Raw genomic sequence first — 27810 nt, forward strand, 5'->3', positions numbered from 1 at the left:
GCTAGTTTTCTATTTGGGAAAGTTGAACTTTCGTCGGCTCGTTTGATAGGACAAGGTTCACAAAAGGAGAAAGTCCAAACCTGGGCAATCCACTCTTTCAGCACATTAAGAAAACCCAAACTGAAATAAATATATCCCGACAGTTTTTACCTGCACTCTTAATAAAAAAAGAACTAGTAGCTGCTCAACTCTATTTATCCATTATGTTTGAGGGGTACCTACTTTGTGTAATCTGTAACTCTTAACTTAGGACAATGTCTGTTAACATATTAAAGATGTGCACCTATTATGTAGAACTTAGATTAAAAGAAAATGAAATTCCCACATTTTTTAAAGCTTGTTAAAACTTTTCATCGTTTAATATTTTTGATGGTGCAAAAAAAGCTATTGCATATTTATCATCCAAACTTTCCACTGTGTTTATATGCTGATGTACATGATAGTGATCCAGGTCCAGACATATAATTGCTCTTGTTGCAGTCTTCACCATTAAGCGGTAGTCCAAAGCTTGTCAAAATGGAGGTGGGCCTGTAAAATTTAGCTACTACAGGCCAACGATCACGATATAAAAAATTATTAAAAAATGTATTTAGGGCCTGTACACTGGAAAGTTAGTTGTAAAGACTTGTTGAATTAAGAGTTAATGATTTCTTGAACTGGTAAAATGTTAGTATCTTGTATATATTTTTTTTACAGACCAGATGGTAATCAGAATAATTTAAGAAATGCTGCCTATGAAGCATTAATGGAAATGGTTAAAAATAGTCCTAAAGTAAGTTAACATGAGTGAAATAAAAAGATAGAAATCTAAGTGTCATTGTATTAGTTTCTCGTAATTAACATCTGAACACAGTATGTCTTCCTCTTTTAAATTGATAAAAACATTCTAGTATATCAGTTTACACTTTTTTTGTCCCAAATGCTCTAATTCCTTTCAAACGCCTATAAGAGGGGCTCTTTTAAATTACAGCGACAAATTATAAGATTATTGATATACAAACGTCTTAATTTAATTAGGTTTCAGATGTTTCATGTACTTGATAAATCTCACTGCGCTCTAGGCACAAGTTACATCAATTGATTATATTTATTTCAAAAATTTTCTCAACTATTGTAATTTTCAGTTTAAACTTTTGTGATTGGTGGATAGATATCAAAAATCATTATTTATGTCAAATGATGTGAATACAACAAAAGGAAGAAGATAGCCTGTATGCCTTCACCTCTGTGTAATTTTTATTTTCTTGTTTATAGGACTGTTATGCAATAGTTCAGAAGACAACACTGATAATTCTAGAAAAATTAGATAGAGTTTTACAAATGGAGGTCAGTTTTTGTTTTGTTGAACTCTCAAGTTAAGTATGGTAGTGTGCTCATTGTTTTCTGTTTGAAGTAGCACTCCAGATAAGAATCATGCAAAATGTTATTCATGGTAGAAAAGCCTACATATTTTTATTTTTGATATTTTGTTTAAAATGTTATAGGTGTTATAGTAAACAGAGATTAACATATGGCTTTCATATAACCCCTGATCTTAGGAGATAAAACAAATGCAAAATTGATATTTTTGTATCCTGCTTCCCTATCTATCCTAGTTTTTTGTGGCATTTTTGTTTCCTGCTGCCCTACCTATCCTAGTTTTTTTTTTTTGTTTCCTTCTGCCCTACCTATCCTAGTTTTTTCTGCCCAAGCATTGTTTAAGATAGTTTCTCCATTAACTCAGTGTAAAATGTTTTTGAAAAATAAATAAATTTCCATCTACATACCCTATATCTTTCTTTTTGGAAGCAGGAAACAAGACTATTATTTTTTTGCTTTACAATTCATACTCATCTGCTGAGAATGAAAAATTCAATCAAGAGATAATTAATAAACAATGAGTCGATGGTTAAATATGCTGGAAATTGAAAAAAAGGCTACAAAAATACTGTGTTTGTGCTGATTTCAATTAAGTAGCTGTCTTTGTAAGAATCATACAAAAAAGGCTACATATTTTTATTTTTGTAATGAAGTTGTTTTATGTGTCTTTATTATGAAATGTGTAATTATTCATTCAAATCAGCCTGCTCTTAGGAGATAATCAACATTGAAAATCCAACAGATTCTATTGTATTTGAGTGTCATTTACAGAGTTATCTCCTATGAACATGGGTTATAAGAAAAACCAAATGTTAATTTCTGTTTACTAAAGCATTTTAAACAAGATATCAAAAATAAAAATATGTAGGCTTTCCAACCATGTATCACATTTTGCATGATTCTTATATGGAGTGCTACTTAAATATTGATACATGTGATCTTGATAGTTTGTTATTATTATAAATGATGTTTTATGCCAGGGCAATATTTGTTAGTGCTATGTGTTCACCAAGCAGTCCATCGGTCAAAAAATTCCTAATTTTCTTCAGTTACGCTAAAATTCCTTAGAAAACTGGAAATTGAAAGGAAATTCTTCCCCTTCCCCCTTTTTTCAAAAAATAATTTAAAAAAGATTTTATTTTTCATGTGAATTCTTCAATTTTTATGTTGCTTCACTGCTGTCTTAGGAGTTTCAAAAAATTATGCTTTCAGTTTTTGTTACAACTGCTTGTTTTGTAATTAAAAGAGTGCATCCTAATTGTTTATAAATGTTTAATTTGTCGCAGGTTATCAGGTGTTCTGTCAAGAATTCACAAATGACATGAAAGAAAGATCAAAAAGTGTGTCAGTTTTAGTTTCTTTTATGTTGTAAAATTCCTAATTTTGGCTCTAAAATTTGCCTTTATTTTTACCAAAAGGTGCTGGACAGAATGTTAGGCCTAAAAATATGTGTTTACTGTCACATGCTGAAAAAAAAGGGTTGATAGGTTGTGTTTTTTTTTTTGTTTTGTTTTTTTTTTTTTCTCTCTCCCAGAATTTCACAAAATTGCGATAAAATGAAATGTGAAAAGTATGAAAAATAGCATGCTTATGCTTTTTTTTCCCTTATTAACCAAGTTCGACTGCATGAAAATAAATGTGTCTCATTATCTACAATGTCTTTCAGAATATAATGGTTGCATCAGATAAAGCACAGTATACAGATTTGCAGTCCTTGTTATGTGCTACATTACAGGTGAAGTTTTAGTCTATATACATTTATTGTCTTAGGCCCTCCCATATCTCTATTTGGATGTGTTAATACTGATTTTCCTTGCCATAGCGATGAATTAAAGATTGAAAAGTACATTTTTAAGTAATTTTTGGGCTGTAAATACGAAATACCGTCCTAGTTGTTGTGGAGGAATTGGGTATAAGAGGGCTCATGATTTTGACGAAGAACAGTCTTGAAAACTCCAGTATTTAACTAAGAATTAACACAAATATGTGAGTATAAGTTCAGAAATGTTATATATGGATTAGTAGTCCAAGTGAAGGATAACAGCAAAAAGTACAGTATATGATAATTAAGTACTCTGTCTAAGAATCTGGCAAAATGTGTATAAGGTGTAGCATATGAAGGGAAAAGAACAAAGATTTTATTGCATTAACCAAGTGTTTATACTAGAAAACCTTCAGAAATTGCCATCTAAGTGTTGGTAAAATACCATTTTTAAGATATTGATAGGTCCAATGGAGTTGAAATGTACTGTGGGAAAATTTGTCCTTGTATGGACAGAGCATCAATGTGGATGTAGACAATTCCACAAATGTTGAGGTGCTGTTTTGTCTTTTGATAGGTTGATGGATAAGATTTTATATTTATTTATTGTCCCCTTTCGGCAAATGCCGAAGGGGACTTAGGTTTGCAGTCTGTCAGTCCGTCAGTCACACTTGATTTTCCGGACATTTTTTTGTAATGCCTCATCCAATTGATTTCATATTTGGTACATAGTCTTATCATGACAAGTTACAAGTTAAGTTCGAATGATTCCCTGTGCAGGTCTGTTGTTTAAAAGAATAGGCCTGTAGCAGCGCTAAGCTTTTTGTAAAAGGCAACTAAATAGTGCTCAGAAACCTAGCCGGGGGTTAGGCGCTCTGCCCACAGAGCAACTGGGATGTGTGCCCCAGGTGGTGGAATCGGGTACCCCTGGCATGTTACATGCTGGGGTTGTCAGGCTATAATACGGAAAACCTGACCGCAAACCATAGTGGTGCACCGTGTTGGGAAAGATGCCACGTTCCTCACACGTTAAAGAACCCTGCTGTGGTATTCGATAGGAGTAGGAACCTTTGCGCTCCGCCACAGGAGGCTAAATTGCCCAACCTTACCCATCCCCCCTTTTTCCAGTGGCAATCAAAATTTGTCGACCCTATTATCCTCGTGACCCATCCTTTTTTTTTTTCATTTCATGTTCATTTTATCATCCATTTCATGTTCATTGTCTGAATATAGCTGAAATATTGCTGCTCGGACGTTAAACCCCAACAAACAAACAAACAAACAAAAGTTTGAATGATGTTACGGTTGAACGATTTTTACAGAAGTTATGGCCCTTGGACATAAAAAATTTCATGAAATTTTATGTTTTTTGGACTTTTTTTTGTAATGCCTCATCCAATTGATTTCATATTTTGTATATAGTCTTATCATGACAAGTTACAAGTTAAGTTTGAATGACATTATGGTTGAATGATATTTACAGAAGTTATGGCCCTTGGACGTAGAAAATTTCATGAAATTTTATGTTTGGACTTTTTTTTGTAATGCTTCATCAAAAGTGATTTCATATTTGGGATATAGTTTATCATGACAAGTTACAAGTTAAGTTCGAATGACATTATGGTTGAACAATTTTTACAGAAGTTATGGCCCTTGGACATAGAAAATTTCATGAAATTTTATGTTTTTTGTACTTTTCTTTGTAATGCTTCATCCAATTGATTTCATATTTGGGATATAGTCTTATCATGACAAGTTACAAGTTCAGTTTGAATGACCTTACGGTTGAATGATTTTTACAGAAGTTGTGTCCCTTGGACATAGCAAATTTCATAAAATTTTATGTTTGCCAGACTTTTCTTTGTAATGCCTCATCCAATTGATTTCATATTTGTTAGCTAGTCTTATCATGACGAGTTACAAATTAAATTTAAATATTATTGCGGCAAAATGGTTTATATGGAACTTACGGCCCTTTGACATAGAAAATTACATAAAATTTTGTTTCATCATTTTGATGCAAATTGCTGCTGTCATTCTAGAGTTATTTGCCCTATAATTCATAATAACAACTTTCCAGGTGATAGAAAGAGAATGTCTTTATGCAGCTTTCTGTAAAGCAAAAATGTTATTATCTACTGTAAAATGAAGCTTAGGTTTGATTTTGATGGAATTTGCTTTTGTTGTTCAAGAGCTATTTTCTCTTGATTGTTAAAAAATAACACCATCCATTGTTAGTTCACATATATAAAAAAATCTCATACAGGCAATGAGTTCAAAGGCCGAAAGGGGGACAATGTATTGCATCACCAATACTGTCAGAATGCTTGTTTAATTAATAATAATTTGGAAATTATTGGCTATGTAGAAATTATTAAAAATCTTTTCCAGAAGGTCTTACGCATCGAGACTTTGCCCATAGCAAATAGGTTGTGCACCGTTAACAGAATGAGTTCTGTCCATCATAGGCATAGCCTGAAATCATTTCATGGGCAGTCAAAACATATCTATGTCACAGATGCTTCAAGATGAATTTAAATAGCTTTCAGTTGTTTTCTAGATGTGTTGAACATATTTGAGGGAAAAAAAACCAAATTGAGAATTATGATGTGCTACCCATTGCCTGATTGTTACACAGAATGGTACTTAACCTGTTAATGTTGAGCTTAATATGATTCTCCTGTATAAATATTAATCTGCTCACATATGATGGCATATAAAAATGTAAAACTTCATTCCACTCTTTCCAAAATATGTAAATTAAAGTTCTGCATGTAATACCTATGACTAGCACTGTAGGCTGTGTATGTTAGGAGGGCTTACTGATTTTGCACAGTTTCTTTCCCTTTCTTTTCGTTTTTCTTCTGTCTGTTGGCTATTTGGTAGCATTGTTTTGGGGTCTTCTTTGGATCTTCCTAATTATGATACCATTTTTAATCTTTTTATTTGTAATGTTTACAGAGTGTTTTAAGAAAAGTCACATCAGAGGATGCTCCTAAGATTTCTGACCAAGTTATGAGTGCTTTACTACGCATGTTGCAATCTTCAGCTAATGTTAAAACGGGTGGTGTTCAGGAAGATGTTCTATTAGCTATTTCTACATTGGTTGAAGGTTAGTTGTAAGAAAGTAGAACTGAGTTCAGGGTATGACATTACAGATTGTCCTATTGTCCAGGATAAGTGAAACTACCTTTTAGACGTATAAAATTTATCTATACTTCCTGGAGGACAACCAAATTATATTCGTTTTTCAATTTTCAATTACTAAATGGCAACCTTGGTTTCCATTAGGGCAAGTAGAAAATTTTATCAACTTGCCTGATTGGACAATGTTCATAAAATGTTAATGTTAGACCCTGCCAAATAAAGTTTTGTCATAGTTAACTGTAAGTTAAATGTGTGAGAAATTCTGCTTTCAACATTTTAAAGGTCCACCTTGTGTAGTGAATTGATGTCTACCATTTCAGTTCCAAGTATTTTCTTCCCTTTTTTTTTGCCGGAAAGTACCATCATCATAGACAATCATGCATCATTTCTTAAGAGACTGGCCTATTTTCCTGCTAAAATTAAGATGCGATACAAACGTATCACTGATTTCAAGAGTTATACCCCTTACCCAGACATGTTTTTTCCCCCACATTTTAGCGGAATCCCGCTATTTCAAATCCAGATTTTTCCATTACGATTCTTTTTTTACAGTATATTTACTTCCAATTTTGCCAATTTTCCACTTTGTAGACCTTGTAAAATTATCTGTGCGTACCCTGGGTCTACCTCCTTAACCTTGCATATGGTCAGGGTCAACTTTAAAAAGACTAATTTAGGGTATGGTATGGAAACCTCCTGTTTAATTAAGTACCTGTCCAAGTAAAATTCAGACACTGCCAATGACGAGATGATTCATGATGTAGAAAAACGCACGGAATAAACAACGCTTTTTCAGTCTACATATGCTATACATTCACATAACAATAATCATTCCTGCATTCAGTCCTGTACTTTTTAGAAAGTCATACATTTATCTCCCACTAAAATCAACCAAATCAGGAACGATAACTTGCAAAATGCCAATTTCATACACAATCTTTATCATTTTTATCTCAAAAGCACAACCAAATGATTAATTTTTATGGTTTAAAAGCCAGAGCAGCAATATTTCAGTTAAATTCAGGTGATACACACACAACCAAATGAAGATTGGTTATGTGATCAGTTACTATTTCTGAACAAGAAATTTAAACTGAATTTGGTGGGTTTTTGACATGCATGAATCACCTTCTGTCTGATTTTTAGAAAGACTGCTACATAAGTTAAACCAAGTTCAACTCTTTTAATACAATGGAAAAAAATTGAAATGGTGTAAGGCATTCCACTTGGTATTGCATACGTGACAAGTGCAAAGAAAAGAACTCGAGGCACCTTATCTATAAAAAAAGGTGTGTCCTTGGGGAGGAACACCCATGATATTTATGGATACCACCAACACATTAAAATTAAGATGCAATTAAGAAAAGTACAAATGTTCTTACCTTCCAGAAACACTTTTTCTCTGAATACATTCATAAACTATTCATTCCATCAATCTAGGAGTTCAGATTTCCCTGTATTTCATTCTACTTTCTATTTACAGTTTTAGGAGAAAATTTCCTGAATTATATGGAAGCTTTCAAGCCTTATTTAAGTATCAGCTTGAAGAACTTTGAAGAATATTCTGTGAGTATTTATATGTTGACTGGTAGTTTATTGTTAAGAATTAACAATAATTTTGTTACCCTTAATTTACCTACAAATACAGGCTGTTTCCCCTGGCGATATTATTGAAAAGTCATGCAGAATTCCTAAAAATTTCAGTTTACCTTGGCATTTTCTGTCCAATTAGCCAATAATTGTTTTCAATATTTATGGAATGCAAGCCATTTTAGCAAGATCTTCAAAGGGACATAACCCACAAACACCCCACAACCTGGCTAGCGGTCGGGAAAACAGTAAACACTTTTCTTTTTTCACTTCTGTAAGAACCTGAATGGTTTGCAGTACGTTAAGTAAGTTTTTTTTTGCAGATTTCTGCTATTTCAAATCCAGATTTTACCGTTATAATTCTTTTTTTTTACTGTATATTTACTTCCCATTTTGCCAATTTCCGCTTTGTATGATGACCTCGTAAAATCACCTCTATATCTTAAAGTATCCAAGTACTTGCCGTGGCTCTAATATATTGAATATTTGAATTTTGAAGTTTACTGTTGTCCATTGCTCCAATTTGACAGTAAAAACCATTCTGTCAATGACAATTTGTAGAAAGTTGGTCCCCTTTGATTAAAATTCTAAAAAGACGAAGTCGGGAATATTAAAAAGGACCATTTTTCTTCCCATTATTAAAGAGGGGGCAATTTTGAAAAAAAAGGGAAACGAACTCAATGATGATCAAAAGGTAAGCAGGAGTTCAATTGCCCCAAACATTAGAACACTGATTTAGGTGAGATAATGTAACCAAAAATTCATAGATATCTTGCATTGGTGGTTTTTTAGGCACCAGCATTTCTTAAAAGGACAGGGATAATTTTTTTCTGCTTTTTAGTGGAATTCTGCTATTTCAATTCAGAAAAATTGAAACCTTGGTTTACTAAATATATATTAGCTGTAATTTTATTAAATCCATTATTTCATCAAGTTTAATTTATTTTAGGAAAAAATAAACTGATTTAATCTTAAAAATCATTGGAATGTTTGTATTCAGCATTTTACATCAATCTTATGTAAGCATCTAATTAACTTGGATTCATTTTATTCTGCTTCAAATGAGAGCTTGAGAGGCTTTGGTGAAATTGAGTATGATACAAACATATCACTGATTTAATGAGTTATGTCCCTTACCCTAGGTCTACATCCTTAAATCAGTTGCCCTCATGATCAAAGGTTGTTCGTTTGCCAGGGGAGAGTAAAATTGTCTTTCGGACAAGTGGAATTCAGATCTCAGTTGTCTGAAAGGCAACTAAAATTTCTTGAAATGTCAGAGACGTGTCTTGGGACAAGTAAATGTTGTGAACTTCTTGCTTGATAGGACAAGTTCAACAGAAAGTTCATGTTGTTCCCTGCCCTTTAGTCTATGAAAAAAAAACTGATTGAATATATAATATTAAATTAATTATGAAAAAATAACTCTCAGGGCTGTTCCATCAAAACATACAAGGTACTCAGGGAAGGCGCCTTAACTTGCTTCTATGGTAGGTTATTTTTTTAATAGATCTGTGTAAGAATATAAAAGAATATAAAGTATAAAGAATCTTAATTTGCTTCTTTGGGTGATTTCACAAATTTGAAAGTGCCTTCCCCAGGTACCTCATATGTTTTAATAGAACAGCCCTTAAGTCTATTGCGACATACTTGTATGAAATAGAAATATTAACAAAAACAATAAAGGGCAAACATTAAACATGACAGGTGGCAGTTTAACGTGTGCAGGGGTTGAAAATTTTATTTTTGGGAAGACTCGAGTCATGGACTTTTTCATTTTTGGGTACACTAAGCCCGAACAATGTTGTGTCAAGTCCCAATCGATATAAATGCAGTTTTGTTATCTGATATTCTTATGTATAATTCTATGTTTGCAGGGAATAAGACACAGTGTCAATTGATTCCGTCTCCCAGTCGGAAGCATTGTCATCAGCTTTCTGTTTCTGCGTTTTTTTAACCGTGAAATTGTAATTGAGCAACGATGTTTTCCTCTAGAGTTTATCAACGAAATTTGATCTTTATAATTTACGCGCTTGATTAATAATAGTATTTTAAAAAATGCATCTGATCAAGCGCAGGTGTGATTCAGACTTGAGAATGACTAACCAATAGATTCATCTTGTGAATACCCATTCTAAAAATCAAGTTATAACTATTTATATGTCAGGGAATAAATCCGGAAACATGGTCCAAATAATGACAACAAAATCTTCCAAAAAAGAATTTTTAGATTTTTAGATTTGCCATGCCGGATGGACTTATTTCATTGAAAAATGGCAAGTCTGAGGTGCAATTTGTTTTAGTCCCAGGCATCAGGCTTTAGGAATTTTCAACCCCTGCTGTGAAATACATTCAGGTGTGTTCAGCTGCTATTTGTGTAGTAGGGAATTTATATTAAACCTGGTATATATTTTCAGATGTGTTTAGCTGCTGTTTGTGTAGTAGGGGAATTTTATTTTACCTGGTATATATTTTCAGGTGTGTTTAGCTGCTGTTGGATTAGTAGGGGATTTATGCAGAGCTTTAGGTCAGAAGATGTTGCCATATTGTGATGAAATAATGATGATGTTGTTAGAAAATTTAGGAGTGAGTATATGTGTACTTATACAGTCATTTTATCTACTTCACCCTAGTTCTGTCTCCTAACTTAACAATTCAACATGCATGATGGTAAAACTGTTTTAACTGTTTTTATCCATTTTGGAATTTTTTTATCCAGCATAGAAACCAATTGAAATCAACATCAAGGATTGGGTTAGTGGGAGTCATGTGCCTTTTATAACATTCCTTTTGAAAATGTCCCATTGAAGTCAGAAAATTTTACAAATGTTTTTTAAGAAAATCCCATTGAAATACTGAAGAGCATTAAAAATGGACAATTCTCAATCCCAATTACTACAAAGTAATAAGATTGTTAACATCTTGGAATGAACAATGTATTTTATCTTTAATTGTGTTTCAGAATTCCACGGTACATAGGTCAGTGAAACCTCAGATTTTGTCAGTATTTGGAGATATTGCACTTGCCATTGGTCCATACTTCAAGAATTACCTAGAATATGTTTTAAATACTCTACAGCAAGCATCACAAGCTCAGGTTGACAAGGTATGATAAAACTTGCCACCTTTGTGGCTTCGGGTAGTGTGCTAGTCTAAAATGCAGGAGTTAGATCCATGGTCAAGTTGCACTATTTACTATAAAAATTGGTAGTCACTGCTTCTCACATGCTGTACTTACAACTGGTTTGCTTGGAGCAAGAATTATGTGTCGAAGGAGTTTAACAAGCCCACAGGTTGGCTATTGCTTCTGTGAGTTAGTGAAATAACAATCCAGCTCAGCACGTCAGAAAAATATAAAGCAGGGTCAGTCCTATTGGTCAATTCTTCTGATGAATATCTGCCAAAGGACGTTAAGAGGTAGACCTAGGGTAAGGGACATAACTCGTGAAGTCAGTGATATTATATTCAATTTCACCGAAGCCTCTCAAGCTTTTGTTTGAAGCAGAATAAAATGAATTCAAGTTAATTAGATGCTTACATAAGATTGATGTAAAATGCTGAATACAAACGTCCCAATGATTTTTAAGAGTTGTGTCCTTTACCCTAGGTCTACCTCCTTAAACTATAATCCAAGAAATATAACCAGTGTCTGGGTAAGACAGGTGCCTCTGTCCATAGATCCACTAAAGCTAAACATGGCCAATCAAGTTTCAGGATTTCATAAGACAGGTGCCTCTGTCCATAGGTCCACTAAAGCTAAACATGGCCAATCAAGTTTCAGGATTTCATAAGACAGGTGCCTCTGTCCATACATCCACTAAAGCTAAACCAGGGATTGACACTAACTTTTTTATCTTGGTTGCCACCCGGGCTCCTAAGTTAAAAAATCTAGGAGCCCAGAAAAAAAGTTAGGCGCCCAGAAGATTGTTCATACTCTTTAGAGTACTTTCGTTTTTCTGCAGGAGATCGTTTAGTTTGTTCCTTCGCAATCGGCTTTACCCCTTCAATGTATCGCCACATTTTACCATGGTCTTTACTAACTGGTATTTATTATTTGTATTTGTACGCAAAATTCAACCAGTTGCGATTTCCGGTATGCCTAAAAACCGGAAAACAAACCCGACCACGTACCAAAATTACGGTCGCCACTCGGACGACAAACAATGGTTATTATCGTCGCCCAGCAAAAATTTAAGTTGCCACGGGCGACTGGGCGACTGTTAGTGTCAATCCCTGTAAACATGGCCAATCAAGTTTCAGGATTTCATAAGACAGGTGCCTCTGTCCATAGGTCCACTTAAGCTAAACATGACCAATCAAGTTTCAGGATTTCATAAGAGAGGTGCCTCTGTCCATAGGTCCACTTAAGCTAAACATGGCCAATCAAGTTCCAGGATTTCATTTAGACATTGTCCGCTTGTAAAAATTCTTTTCTGACCACTTTATAACCTATGAAATAGACAATTTATACAATGCTGGAAATTGTAGATTACTAGAATCAATAGAAGGTTTGTAGATGCTCTATTTACACTTATGTACACATATGTTGGTTCCTTTAATTTTATCTTGATTATGACATTAAGGCCTTTCATTATGGAAACTTTTTCCTGAGGGTCCATTTGTCATCAAATTTCGTGATCAAAAAAATTTCCAAAGTACTAAATGAAATTTTTTGTGGAATTCTCATAATACTTGCTAAAAATACCTTTTTTTTTTTCCCCCATGTAATGAAATTCTGCCATTTCTGTCTAACCCATTTTTTGTCTTATTTTTAGACTGATTATGATATGATTGACTATCTAAACGAGTTACGTGGTGGATGTTTAGAAGCCTACACAGGGATTGTCCAGGGACTAAAAGGGGAAGGAGATGCTCCTAATGGTAAATATAAAAGAGTAATCAAGGGAACCAAGGTTATAGCGGTAATCAAAAGAATGTAATCCAGGGACAAAGACCAAAGACATGGAAAACAGACATATACAACAAAGAACATAAAGTAAATAAAATCATACATACAAAGTAAATGAGCAACTCGGACTCCACTAAAAACTGTGGGCATGGACCAGGTGCACCGGTAGGGTACACGTCCTCTGCTTTTCTAGAAACACTCGCCAAGTTGCTCATAAAAAAGTCAAGTCTGGGGTAGACAAACGAGGAAAGGAAAACTATGACCCGTTAAATAAATCAGTTTTCATGGTGCAGATGGATATACCATGACGACCATAAAACTTCTGTAGTGATGACTTCAATCTTGTAGCAACATGTTCCAGAAGCCTATTTGTTATAAAGTCATAAGTTGGCCCTATAGAATTGGACCATCAGTGCTTTTGAAATATTTTTAAAAATTTGCACTGTTAATATATGTATTGAAGATGTGCACCTCCAAATATGGAGATATTTGACATATTTAGCATGTTGAAACATTTTTCATCACTTGAATTTGTGGGAAGTACTTACTTTGTGTGATAAGTAACTCAGAATTTATATGCATATATTGAGATGTGCCTCCTGATTTGGGAGCATATGTTTATTTGTCTTAAGTGATTTTATGCATATTGATGATACTTGCGTGCTAATAAATATACAAGGTCAACTTTTCAATAGTTTCTAGAATTATTAAGTGGAGTGTAAAGTCAGGACCACATGTTATGACAGAACTGGTTTCAGATTCAGGGAATCCCAGAAAGTTGGATGCAAAGTCAAAATACATTGATTGATTGATTGATTGCATATATTCCTATATTTTCCTTATTTTTTTTCAGAATTTTGCTAAAAGTCCTATATCTACAAATACTTTTTTTCTCTTTAATTTAAAATTTTGTTATATGTTTTTTTTTTTTTTTTTTTATATGTCCAATGTATTTCATTTTGATATTGAAGAGTATTTTAGCTTGAAATAAAGGCTACAGATGGTGTTAATGCTAATACTTATTGTCTGTAGTATTAAGCTAATCTGATCTAGCAATATTGCCCAGGTGTTATAGGAGTATTACATCCCCTACAAAAAAGAAATCTTGGTTTGCAAATTTTTGTCAAACAGTGATCATTTGATATAATTTGAATGTAGTAAGGGCCCTGCTGACTTTCAGACATCACATTGTCAGTCTGACTGTCCATCAGCACTTTCTTTGTCAAACAATAATTCAAGTTTGCTTCATCTGATTCAAACAAAATTTACACAAAACATCAAGTACTACTAGAACCAGTAGAGGAGGCTCCCTATTGATTTTAATATTGGACTTAGGACAGTGGGACCAGACCCTTCTTGACTTTGTTAGTTTTCTAAATTTTCTATTAGATCTAAAATGGGATATTAAATCAGCATCATACTTTTGTTTGGTAACTTGTTGTTGCTGTCCTCAGTTGTCGTTATCAATTATTCAAAACTCTTCTCCTCTGATACTACTTGACCAATTGGAACTAAACATGGTATGAATGTTTCTTGGGGTATCCTTCACAGAACTGATGTGGAGATTTTTGATCTATAGAAAAACATGGCCTCCATTACTGAAAATAGAACAAAGGGTCAGACAATATATCCCCAAAACCGTTAGGTTTAGCAAATTTTTTTCAATTGCTGAAATGACCCTTATTATAAGGCCTTTCAATTCAGGGATCAAAGTTGTCAGACGACTCCTTATAAGAGTTATTGCCCTTGAAAGGTGAAAAATGGTTAAATTTTTTTTTCAGTTTTCAGCCAATATCTTGCAAACTATAATAGATAGAAAGAAACTTTCAGTTGCTGAAATGATCCTTATTATAAGTCCTACCAAAGTCTTGAGTCAAAATTATTGGACAACTCCTTGTTAAATTTATTGCCCTTGAAATACAAAACATTAACAAGGTGAGCAATTCAGACTCCTGGGAGCCTCTTGTTTTGATTTTTTTTTTTTTTTACACATTTCAGCCAATATTTTGAAAACTACAGTAGATAGAAAGAAGCTTTCAATGGCTGAAATAATGAAGGACTTATCAGAAGAATTATCTCAGCCATTGAAAGCTTCTTTCTATCTACTATAGTTTTCAAGATATTGGCTGTTTATTCTTCTTGAGTCAGAATTGTTGTTAGATAACTTCTTTTTAAATTTATTGCCATTGAAAGACAAAATTTAACCAGGTGAGCAATTCCGTCTCCTGGGAGCCTCTGTTTATTATATTTTTTCTTTGTTTGAAAGAAACGTGGAGTAAAAGCATTTGATACAATTATCTAATATCATTTAATTAAAAGGGAGGTGTGGTATGGCTAAAGGGGTGGAAGAGGCCATACATTTGGCTTTAAAATTCACAAAAAAAATACCCTATATATATCCTATATTTTCAATTGTAAAAAACCTATTTTGTTATATTGTTTTGTTCAAAAATGGCTTGACATCCAAAAATACATGCATTATATTTTGCTAATATGCCAAGTATCAGAAGCAAAATGAGAAGCCCCGTGCAGGTACGGGTGTTAAAAGAATAGGCCTGCAGCAGCGCTAAGCTTGTCGTAAAAGGCGACTAAATAGTGCTCAGAACCCTAGCTGGGGGCTAGGGCACTCTGCCCACAGATCAACTGGGATGTGTGCCCTAGGTGGTGGAATAGGGTACCCCTGGCGTGTTACATGCTGGAGTTGTCAGGCTATAATAGGGAAAACCTGACCGCAAACCATAGTGGTGCACCGTGTTGGGAAAGATGCCACGTTCCTCGCATGTTAAAGAACCCTGCTGTGGTATTCTCCCGGAGTAGGAACCATAGGGCTATGCCACAGAAGGCCAAATTGCCCGACCCTACCCACCTCTCCCTATTTCCAGTGGCAATCAAAATTTGTCGACCCGATTGTCCTTGTGTCCCATCCCTTTTTCATTTCATCATCATTTCATGTTCATTTTATCAACAATTTCATGTTCATCGTCTGAATATAGCTGAAATATTGCTGCTCGGACGTTGAAACCCAACAAACAAACAAACAAAATGAGAAAAACATGATGCATTTAGCGTCTTTGGGGTTCTTCATTTCAAAGCTACGCAAACAGGAACTTAGATGTAATTTGATAAAAAAAAATTAGATTTAGAATGTTAAGTGTTGTCTCTCTCTTTGTACTCAGGTTAACATCTTAAGTATTCTATTTCAGGTGATATTAATCTGATACAGCCACAGGTTGGGCATATAATGTCCTTTATAGAACATATAGCACTTGATGAAGATCATAGTGATGAAAATGTTGCAGCTGCATGCGGCTTGATAGGGTAAGGTTTTTTTTTGCCCTGCTTCTAAGGAGAGCAGACATGATTTATTACAATTTTTCCTATCCAGATTTTGGATTTCCAGACACCTTCGACTTTGTTTTTATTGCGGTAATTCATGTAATGCAAAACATGTATTCAGGGATGCTTGGGTGTCACCAGTGAGCAATTTAATTGTGTCTGGTTTTTTTTTTTTTTGGTACCTTTTTAGTGACAAAGTATACAGTAGGGCCACATTTAAAAATATGTTTGTTTCCCCTCTTCTGACCCTAAATTTTGCAGATGGGTAGTGTATCAATTCCTTTATTTGATTTCATGAGAACAAATGCACAATTTAATGCTACATAAATTTGTAATTTTCAAATTGCAGACTTAATTATTACAATTTGTATTTGCCTTTTGAAAATTCTGATGTATATTGAATAGCATTAAGTCTTGCATAATGTGTTTAGAAAGAAAAAGTATATTATTTCTTTTAATTTGATTTCATTTCTTTCATGACTAGAATCAGGCAAGTAGAAACGGTAATCAAGGGAACCACGGTTATAGTGGTAATCAAAAGAATGTAATCCAGGGACTATGAATTGGCATTGAAGAAAAATGTAAATAGTCATTTTAGGAAAGTCATGAGGAGTGTCATTTCTTTCAAACTGCATTCACCACCAACTGCAACTGTTGAGTTATGGATTTTTCAGACATTGATCCTGGAAAACCATCACCAGTTTCTTTGAACTCTAGTACTAGGCTGTTAAAAAGTTGATTGGCTAAAAATGCAAAGCAAAATTAGAAAGAACAGATAGAAAATAAATTAAAATATACCCTTTGGAAAAAAGTAGGGATCCCCCATTCTAAAGCTGAAGTGGACTACAGTCTTGGGAAGTGGGAAAATGGGTCAATATGTTTTGGGGATTGAGAATTAGGAAATAAAACAATTTGGAAGTAGAAAAAAGTTTGAAAATTGGTTCAGGAATTAACAGGTAAAAAAATGGAAATAGGGAAAAAAGGTCCCAAAACATTGAGAAGGGTCAGATTTATTTTTAAAATGACCATTTGATTTTAAAGGGGGGCTGTGAAGATTTCTTGGATCAAAATATTCATTTTCACTGCATTTATGATCAAAATATTTGTTTTCCTCATACACACAAACTCATAATATTTATTTTCATGTAAGCCCCCCTTTCTAGTGCAGATTAAAGCATTTCTGAAGGATTCAAATTTTTTTCTTCTCCATGCACTTGTATGGTCGCCAGGCTTGGGAGGGGGAACCCGATATTTCAAGACTGAAAACCATGACATGTGGGACAGAACCAACAGCGCTGTCAGTTCTCGTGGTTTAAAGTCCAGTGTCTTAACCACTCGGCCATGCAGTTCCCTAAATTTGGAATTGGAAAAGTGGAACCCAGTGTCACTCCTTTAAAGCTGTTCATAACTACTCTCAATCAAGGAAAAAAATGAAAAATTAACCTTCAAAAAAGAAATTGAGTGGGAATACCCGCCCCTTTTTAAAAAAAAAAATTCACCTTTTTAGTTTTCAATCCAGAGAAATGTCCAAGAAATTTGCCCTTCCAAAGAAAATTCAGAGGTGGTGGAAGAAGGTTCCCCTTATACTTTAGGTTCAATCAATCGCATGCATGTGTATCCTACTTATGAAATTTGCTACTGTTGTACCTTTGAGTTTAGGATCCTTTTAGAATTAACCTCATTCATCATACCAGTTTAGATAGACGGTGTCACTCTCTGAAACTACTGGACTGACAGGTTTTTAACTTGGCATGATTGTTTCTTAGGGTGTTCTGCACAAAATGACCGTTGGGATTTTTGATCCATGAAAAAATATGGCCGCTGTTACTAAAAATAGAACATAGGGGTCGTATTGCAGTTTTTTGCAAATAACTCAAAAACCATTGCCTTTAGCAAATTTCTGGCATAGGGTAAAATTGTTAAGCATTATGGGAAGGACCTATGCCGAAATTTTCAAAACCATACATTGACTAATCTAGGAGTTGCGACACCTGAAACAATTTTTTGTTGTTTTTATTTTTCACATGTATAACTTTGGAAAAATTTTTTCTCTAAAACCATTTAAGTTCATTGAATGAAAACAAGCATAATAGTTCTTTAGTGTATTGTGCTCAAAATGACTGTTGTGATTTTTAATCCGTGAATAGATATGGCTGCCTATACTGAAAATGGAACTTAGGGGTCATAGGACAGGTTTTTAAAAAAAAAATTCAAAAATTCAAAAATTGTTGCCTTTAGCAAAATTCTGGTTCAGGTCATGAAAATGCTATGAAAAGCATTTCTTGCATTTGACAATTTAGTTGATTTTAACTTAGCCTGTCTCATTCCTCAAGGTTTTTCAAATAAGGAAATGGTTAACCAGGTGAGCGATTCAGGCTCTCTTGAGCCTCTAGTTTGATTGCGTGTTACATTAGTATTCTTTGATTTTCGTTTATTCACAGAGATTTATGTACAGCATTTGGAAGTAGTATGTTACAATTAGTAGACAAGGAACCAATCACAGGCCTTCTTACAAAGGGAAGAAGGGGTAAAGCCAGCAAATCCAGAACATTAGCCACATGGGCAACTAAAGAAATTCGTAAACTTAAAAATGCTTCCTGGTAAGATGCTTAAGTTAATTTATCAACAAATAGTTATAAAAATGCTACTTGCACACACACTTTCACACAAATGAACTAAATAATCAAGGCTAAGACGGGTAATTATACCCCACACAATGAACTTTGGTTTCCCTCCAATGGTTTTTACTGAAATTACAGGCTTTTAACTAACTAAATTCACAGAAATAACCGTTTTTCAGACTTTTTTTCTAAACGCTTGCAGATTATGACATGATTTTTGGTATTTAAGTTCACCATGATAAGTTACAGGTCAATTGTACATTCTTTTCTGATAAGATGATATTTTATTTGGATTAATCAAAACTCTAAGAAATCACAGTTTTGAGTTTGAAATTTACTTGAGTATCCAACATGGGGGACGTGAGGGGTATGTGAGCATGCTCACTAAGGTTCTTTAATTATTATAGATATTGAATGAATTTCGATAGTTATAAGCTAAGCAAAACAAGAGTAACACAAATAATGTCTTGTTGTCATAAAGAAACTAGTGCCTGTCTTTGGAATTAGGGGTATTAAAATAAAAAAAAATAAAAAATGTTTTTTCTACCCTCTAGCAGTCGTACTCTAGTTGACTTTATTATGATAGATATCAGGCATACTCTACCAGGTTCTTTTAATGTGATAAGTCGCTTTCAGAAGCAGAATGCCAATTGTTTCTTGTGTATCATGTTAATTTTGAAGAAATAATTCTGTTTTTATACCCTGTCATCACTCCATATGGCAAAGTGTTATGTGATACCCTAACAAAAGTTGCTTGTCTGTTTCCAGACAGTTTCTAGATGATAAGATAAATGATTTTGGCAATAGTTTAGTACCTTGAATATAGGTTATGTTCAATTTTCAGCAAAATTCTAAGTGATGTTTTCTAGTTAAGCCATAATGAACATGTTGCCATTCCCATTTTGTCACCATTATGCTTTATTTTTTTATGCTATTCCAGGAAAGCATTAGTGGTTTTTGACTAATTTTTGTTGTTCATTTTACAGATAGAGATCCAGATCTTTAATAGTGAAGTTTTAGGAACGACTAAAGGACATTTGTAACTATCCTTGTCCTACAAGCACACAGCTCGTGTTTTTTTTCGAGTTATGTGAGAGAGGAGGGAGAGAGAGTGAACGATTCCGTCTCCAATTTGGACACTATTTTGTGCCAGTTATTGACCTTTGCAACAGAGATTCCCATTGTCATGTGATCATATTCAAAAGTGCTATTTTTTGGACATGAAATAATGAAATATTTATTTTTGAAATGAATTAGTGGCAACCTTACAGATGTTGATATTTCTTGGCTCCATTTGTATAGACAGTAGCATTTGAATTTGGTGCTTTATTCCTGTGGATTGAATTGTTCTTTACAAATTTTATGGAAACCCATGTATACTTACATTTTTTTTTACAGTTCAAGACAAGGAGAAACTTAAATGTTTATACATGATAAATATTTTTGTTCAGGAAATCTGATTCGTAACACAAGGTTGCCTCTAATATCATATAGTACTTCTTGTCATGTTATTATGAACTCTACATGTGTAAACTGATAAAGAATTGACCATTACAATCTGCGGACAACTTCTAGATCATTTGAGATGTATTGTAGTCTTACCAATAGGTCACTTTATCAAAGAATGCTTTAAACAATGGGGAGACGTGCTGAACAAGAGTCGCATGAGAGAAGAATTGACATGCAACATTCATGGTGCGCGAGGCTGTCATTTCATAGTTGTAGCGACAGTCCAGGAAAATTTCAGAGGTCAAGTCATAAAAATAAAAAAAGAAACATGTGCCTCGACATTCTTGGACTGGAGCGGGAGTGGGCCTACTGAGCAACCATCAGGAAAATTCCATGAGTTATTCCCCTTTCTGTATATTTTTAATAATCCAAAGTCTTTCAAAGTATCATGGTGATAGACAGATGGTTGTCTCATAGGTAGTGAGATCTTATTTTTACTTCATCATCAGTTTTGAAACACTTAGTGAAAGGCATGAGAGCCTCTTACCAACAGTAATTTTTTCAGTGATTTAGCTAGCATACATCATTTTGGCATTTGATGAATCATCTGAAATGACAGACAAGAATCTGTATTGCATTATGATTAAAAAAATAAATTGAGAGTTGAAATTTTCAACAAACAATAGTGGTATAATTGTACAACGCCATTTAAAATGCATAATGCCATAATTCTAAACCCCTGAAAAATACAGGTAATGACCTAGTGTAAAAGTACCCACTAAACTAATGAAAGCTAATCATTATTTTTAAATCCTGATATGCTCATAAGATAAACTTCACAAAAGCACAAAAATTAAGACCTTTTTGATAAATGCCCATAAATGTATTTCAAGAATGTGTTTTCAAAGCTGATGGTAGGATATTGAAACACCAAAATCAGTGAAATGTATTCTTTTTCATCATAATTGTAATAAGTCTTAGAACAAGTTAATAAGTCATTGTTTTATTTGCTAATTTTGGTGTTTCTCTGTGTTTTGTTCTATATGTACTTGTGTTATTTTTCAGCTTCTGTTATGCTTCTAAGATCTGTCAATTATTTTCTTTGTTATTCTAAATATCTGGAGATTATTTCATGGACTACCTTGTTTGTAGAAAACTGGATGTAATATACTATTTGTTATACAAATTAAGCAAAACTAGAGCTTTACCAAGTTAAACCAGGCCTGATAAAAATCTTGAATAGAGATTTTCCCCAAATCTTCTATTTCAAGTGATTTGATTGGTGGAAGTTAGAGTGAGGAAAATATCAATATGAGAGTTTTTAAGACCATACCTAGAAAAGATAATGGTCAGATATATTACTGCCATATTAACAAAAGTGGTGGTAATAGGGTGGGTTCCAGGGGTTAATACCTTTTTTTTTTGGTGAAATTTTTTACACATTTTGTGCACATTTGGTACATAAATGAGCATAGGGTAACCTTGAACCCCCTTCCCCCTTTCATGAATTTCTGGATCAGCCACATGAAATTTGTATATCCATACTGGTACTTTTTATTCACATCCAACTGATGAATAATGTTTGGATTATTTTTGGGTCTTCCAGAATTGTACATTAGAATCGTTCCTAAGGTGACCCATTGGGTACCTCAAATTGACCATACATGTATTTAATAATGAAATAAATCAAATTTGTTGCCAAAATGGAAAAGCTGATTCATTAGTATAAATTTCATAATTGAATTGGATAAAAAAAATTCAGGGCTTCAGAGCTACTAGTTAAATTAAAGTGCTGCATGTATTTAGTTGTACTTTATATATACATCAGAAAGTGCTATCCTGAAAATGGGTTAAATTATTTTTTTGTGATAGAAAATTATATGTTGAATTTATCCAGTGCTATTTTAAATTACTCCTAATGAAGTGCTATGATATGGAACCCACTTCTAAGGGTGAACTTGTAAAATTGGTATACATTTCAAGACTTTGGCACATGTACTGTGAAGGTACTTTTATTTGTTGGGAACCAAATTTCATGGTTTACCAAACTCTTGAAACCCTGAAACCCACGAAAATAGGCACTATACAAACCTACATACTGTCACAGTATGTAAAAAGGGAGGGAGAGAAATAGTTTCTATTCATGTGCAAGCATCACATAGAAAATATTTTCTAGATTGCAGTAAGAAACACCGAGTAGTTCAGGTCAGGTGATGTCCCTTACCCTTGGTCTACCATTTTAACTGAACAAATCTCTTGGTTCATAAGGGGTTTGGTTAAGACAGGTTTCACTCATCTGTTTTTATTATAGTATACCAGTTATACATGTATTTATGAAAACATGTATATTATTTTTCATAATGAAAAAGTAGCATTTCACAAAGTGAACAAAATACTGAGAATTATGTGTGGAACTGTAATTAACAGTTCACACCTTTCAATTACCGGCAATTAAAAAAAATAAATGCAGTTGTTTAACCATACTTATGAGGAAGACTGTCAGTGGTTACAGTGCTTACAATGATGATCTTCATGGGAAAGAGTTGGTATAACCATCACCTGATGAATTTCCTTTGGTAGTTAATGGTACAATTGACAAGGATATTTAACCTTTTTAAATTGATCTAGAGAAAGTTTAAATCTCAATTGCATAAAATATCTAGAAACTTAATTCTGTCTCCAGAACATCATTATTGTATGTGCTGTAAGGCTGCATGGTCCATGAAAACAATTCCAAAATCTAAAACACGAACTGTTAACCACTTCACCATATTATTTGTTATCAAAGTGTAAAGGTCAGTGTTATCTTCTGAACTCTTTCTATTATGTTTTGTAAACACTCCCAGGAGAATAAAGCTATTCTACATGCTAACTTTATAAAATTCATTTAAAACCATTACTGTTTTGATTTTTTCATATCTTGCTCATGAGTGAAAAATACTGTGTCCTCGTGTCAGTTTGTTAGTCTCATTGTCCCACTTGGTACATTTACTTGAATGGGACATGAAAGCGGTTTTGTCATATAATGTTATGATGCCGTTGTCGTGTCGTCTCCGCCTGTAGACACTTTGTTTTCATACATACATTTACTAGAATGGGACATGAAAACAGTTATGTCATATGGTATGATGCTGCTGTTGTCTTCGTCTGTAGACACTTTGTTTTCGTGCTATAGCATGAATATTAGTTAATTGATCTTCACAATTTTTTTATGACAAGATTCCAAAGCACAAATTGAAGATTGCTATTGATTCAGAGGGTTGTGGCCTTACTATTTTGGAATTAGGGACCAAAAAGCCAGAAATTAATGATATTAACTATATAACTCCCGTAAATATCTGATATTGCACTAAAGTATTCTATACTACGAAAGTTGGGCAAGGATCGATCGATTTTGAATTGAACCGTTTAGCAATAAGCGACCAGAAACTAGCATTTTCCTGAGGTCTAAACAAGAGCATGAATCTTAAAATTTTACTACTAGGTACCGTCCCATCAAAGGTAGGCTTGGATTTAATTTGGGGGTTACGGGTAGTACTAACAAGGGACCAGAAACAAGCATTTTCCTGATATCCAGACAATTACTTGGGTAAAGTTGATGGATCAATCTTTAATTTTACCACAAAAGAAGATAGGGGTTGTGAATTGATTACTTGAGTAAAAAAAATGCATTTCCTTGAAATTATACCTCAAAAAGGTGGCTGGAACCATTAATTAGGGGCATAAAAGGCTACGATGTCAATCTATTCGCTATCAAGTTAGAACTACTTCCATGCTTGCACCAACTGTCTAGGGTTCAAACTGCGCCCTTTGAAGCATTTCATATTTCCCTTCAAAAATGGAGGGTGTGCCCATTGCAGGTATTGTTCCTTCCATAAAATATTTTATGTACAGTATTAAGGTTTTGTGGAATTAATACATTTGTACGATTATCTTTGCAGCTGAAGTTGTGATAAACATTTTGTAATGCTTCGGTATGTCCGTCTGTCATTACTTCAGCAGATCAATACCTGTCGCATACTTAGTCTCAAGATTAACATTCAAGTTCAAATTTAACTTTGTTAGCAGTTCCAAGATTTTACGTAGCGATGAAATGCCACGCTTTCCTTGGTCCCAGTTTCATGCTGACATCTTATTTTACTGACGGTCCATTCGTCATTCATACTATACCTAGGATTTTCATGAAACGAAAGTGAACTCAACAGCTGATAAATATGCTTCATTTCTAGAGGTGATTTTTCCTGTGTTCGAACATTGATGTATAACCGCTTCAATTGGTTTTAAATATTTTTATTGGCCCCTCTCCTTTATCAGTATCAGAGACCTATAATTTAATAACAGGTCTATGTCAGTCTTTAAAGGATGGTTTCCATAGATGTCAGTCTTTATAGGATGGTTTCCATAGAACTTTTTTAATTAAAGGACCAGGATATGATAGGATCCTCAGGGGCGTAGCTGCATATACGCAAATACGCAGTTGCGTACTTTCGGAAAAAGTAACAAAAATAAAAACACACATTTTAAAGACTCTCTGTGACCCCCCCCCCCCAAGACTCCTAGCGTACAAATAAAACAGGCATAGCTACGCCCCTGATCCTGAAAAGTGGTGTCGTTAATGTCTCAAATCAAAGTAGCGCGCGCTCACCAGTGTTGACACAAAAGATTGAAATTTATTTTTACCATCCTTATTTTATTGCATGCAATCTGATTTGTCATTTCGAGCTTGTCGAAAATAAATTTTGAAACACTCCTCTGAAGCTTGATTGGTTTCAGTCCATTTTATTTGTCGTTACATGTATAATTGATTTGAACACATACAATTTTAAACACTCTTAACCACAATGAATAATTGTTAATCAAAAACGTGTTAGAGTTATCTATCTTTGTACACATTATTGGGGGAGCTAAAATACAATGCTGATGCCCTATAAGCATTAATTTAAGACAAATTTGTTTGATTTCTTTCAATTCTCTTTTGCGTAATTCTTATAGCAAGTATCTATTGTATGTTGAGTAAGGTGGGAAGAGAAATAACAACTTCCGAACGCTTATCCTACCGGTGCACCTGGTCCATATCCCAGTTTTTAGTGGAGTCCTGTATGTATGATTTTAGTTACTTTATGTTCTTTGTTGTGTATATCTGTTTTCCATGTCTGGTCTTTGTCCCTGGATTACATTCTTTTGATTACCGCTATAACCTTGGTTCCCTTGATTACTCTCCGGCATAATTTATTCTATCCTTGCATTCTTTTGTGATTTTGTTCCTGATTGGATTTAAGGAGTAACCATTGCATCTATTTTGGAGAAAATGTGGGGGGATAGGGTTAAATTAGAAATATTGATACAGGGACTCGGAATTCAATGTAACATTCAAGGGGTGCAAACTACAAATTAGCGAAATTACAACCAGAATGAAATCAAATTAAAACAATCGAAGTTATATGTATAAATTGATGTAACTTCTGCCTGAATCTTTGACGGTCTTTTTTTTGATGGTTTGCAAAATATTAATTCAATACACTAAGAAGGCTATATAAAAATAAATAACCTTGCTGTTTTCGTCTACGTGAACAGTATGTCAAATTAACTGATATCACAAATGCTTAAAGAAATTATCTGGTATGGATTTGAAAGAAGCACGAAGTATAAAAAAAAATAATGCAATACGAACATCACCGTGTTTCAGCTACGAATTTCCTAAGGTGGCTCGAGGAGCAAACATCAATGAAAAAAAGGAACTTTCAACTGTGCATCTTCAACGTGGAAAACGATAGTGCATAAACTGTGACCACGAGTACCGAATAACGCCTAGGTTTAATGCATGTTTTCCGTGCACGAGTTAAATCTTTATACGTTCTAGGCACGACTGATCACATTTTGGAAGGTAATATCAAAAATCTTCGGAGACTTCGATAAAACATGAACTATTCGAAATGAATGAACCTGTTTCTTGAAAAAAAAGTTTATACTAACAAACATGCAAAAAAAACTTTGCTTGTTTCGAGCACGTCAATCAAAAGAATGAAAATACAAGGATAACGACTAGTCAAGGAAATGCACGGACCATAGATGAGGTGCATGGTTTCCACATAATGGTTTTGCATATGCACATGCATTTTTGGCTACAAGAAGGAATGTTTTTAGTAGGTTCCATACATATTCAGAATAAAGGCATATGTGATTCTTAAGTTTTGCAGACACCATGCATTTAAACATAGCTGAAAGATGCAGTTAATAAGACTGTCGAAATATAGCCCCAAAACTCTGAAATATCAAGATAAAATTCATGAAACGTTGTTACAGGGTAGAAGTGCATATTTGATTATATTGAACTGTTTTGGCAAATAGTGAATGTTTTAGCAAAATAAGGAACTTGAAAATAATCATCTTTCCGCAAGGGCGGGGTCACAAGAAGTTGATTGTGACACTTTCTCTCTTGGTAGTCCGAGATTACTTTGACGTTCAGCGACTGATTTGCAAGACAAGCTGGGGCCGTAGGACATCAGTGAGAGCTTGTGCCATATCAAAAACGCGGGATTCTGTGCACCAATTTTGATGCGCGTTTCGAGATTATAACTTACTACTTTATTGGCTCTTGCAAACTTAAAACTAGGTATGTAATAAAAGTTTATACTATTAGCAATATCGAGTATATGCCTTTCTGCATTTATTGGAGTTTTGAGAAAGAAAATTAAAAGAAAATACATGTAACAAAATATCGTGATATTGAATTTTATGAAGTTCAAGATCACGGAGACAAATAACATGAAATTTTGTAAAACAAAGCAGTGTGCAAATTTCAAATAAAGTGAAAACAAGTACTATCTTAAAAAACGATAGCCGACGCAGTAAAATCTTGTTCTTTTTACTTATAATTTTCTACATTTCATTCAAGAAAATTACACCTGGCACGTAATTACGATACCGTTTTTTCGAACGCCACCGAGTTATCAGTATTTGGCCAATCGGGAAACAGAATAGCGATCAGGTGACTTGCGTTTCCATAGAAGAGCGTCTTTAAGATCAAAGGGTAAAAAGCGAAACTATACCGACTGCGTCGGAAAAACATGTCAATGTCTGATGTACATGCAACAGCATAAAAGTGCCTTTCTTTGAATTAACATAATTTCGACTTTCTTGTAAAATCCCGTGTTTTTTTTCTTATATGGGAAAATCCCTGACGTCCCATGGCCCCAGCTTTTTAGGCAAATCAGTATTGGACAACAGAACAATCTCGGACTATCCCCTTGAGTAAAATTTAGAGTGGAGATAAATGAAATGCTTGTATTTTACAAAATAATCTACTTTGTCTTCACAGAGAAAATGCTGCACAAATAAATCGACTCCATGAAAATGTAATGTGTACCATAAAAATCATCTACTACAAAAATACCTAAGTGTGCAAGCAATTTGGATCATCATTTCAGAAACTTTTTTTCGTGATATTGAGCCTAAAATGTCCTTGATGAAGCTACCTCTTAATGAAAATTAACAGCCATGTTTCCCTTAATCTTTTTTTTTAAATTTTTAAAATTCAGTAAAAATTGTCTATTCCATAATGTGTGGAAACATGAATCCTCATAGGGTTTAAAATGTTTATTTTACATGTAAACTGCCTAGGGTTAGAAATTAATGAAAAC

General features: G+C 34.0%; 1 protein-coding gene across 3 annotated transcripts in view; it reads left to right on the forward strand.

Annotated features, from left to right (window-relative positions):
- LOC148599536 (importin subunit beta-1-like) overlaps positions 1 to 23066 on the forward strand; it is a 45953-nt gene extending 22887 nt beyond the window's left edge. For 2 of the 3 annotated variants that reach the window (XM_088557112.1, XM_088557111.1), the window contains exons 14-24: positions 697 to 772; positions 1255 to 1326; positions 3026 to 3094; positions 6083 to 6233; positions 7752 to 7834; positions 10334 to 10441; positions 10818 to 10961; positions 12631 to 12736; positions 15968 to 16082; positions 18542 to 18700; positions 19708 to 23066. In XM_088557112.1, the coding sequence (XP_088413238.1) occupies positions 697 to 772; positions 1255 to 1326; positions 3026 to 3094; positions 6083 to 6233; positions 7752 to 7834; positions 10334 to 10441; positions 10818 to 10961; positions 12631 to 12736; positions 15968 to 16082; positions 18542 to 18700; position 19708 (1084 nt within the window). In that variant the 3' untranslated portion in view covers positions 19709 to 23066. Of the gene's footprint in view, positions 1 to 696; positions 773 to 1254; positions 1327 to 3025; positions 3095 to 6082; positions 6234 to 7751; positions 7835 to 10333; positions 10442 to 10817; positions 10962 to 12630; positions 12737 to 15967; positions 16083 to 18541; positions 18705 to 19707 lie in introns of those variants that run through there. The other variant, XM_088557110.1, reaches the window with a different exon arrangement.
- The last annotated feature ends 4744 nt before the right edge of the window (positions 23067 to 27810 follow it).

This window comes from Perna viridis, chromosome 13 (assembly GCF_037379345.1).
Source record: "Perna viridis isolate PV_CMFRI_1.1 ecotype Kerala chromosome 13, ASM3737934v1, whole genome shotgun sequence".
NCBI classification, from domain to species: Eukaryota; Metazoa; Mollusca; class Bivalvia; order Mytilida; family Mytilidae; genus Perna; species Perna viridis.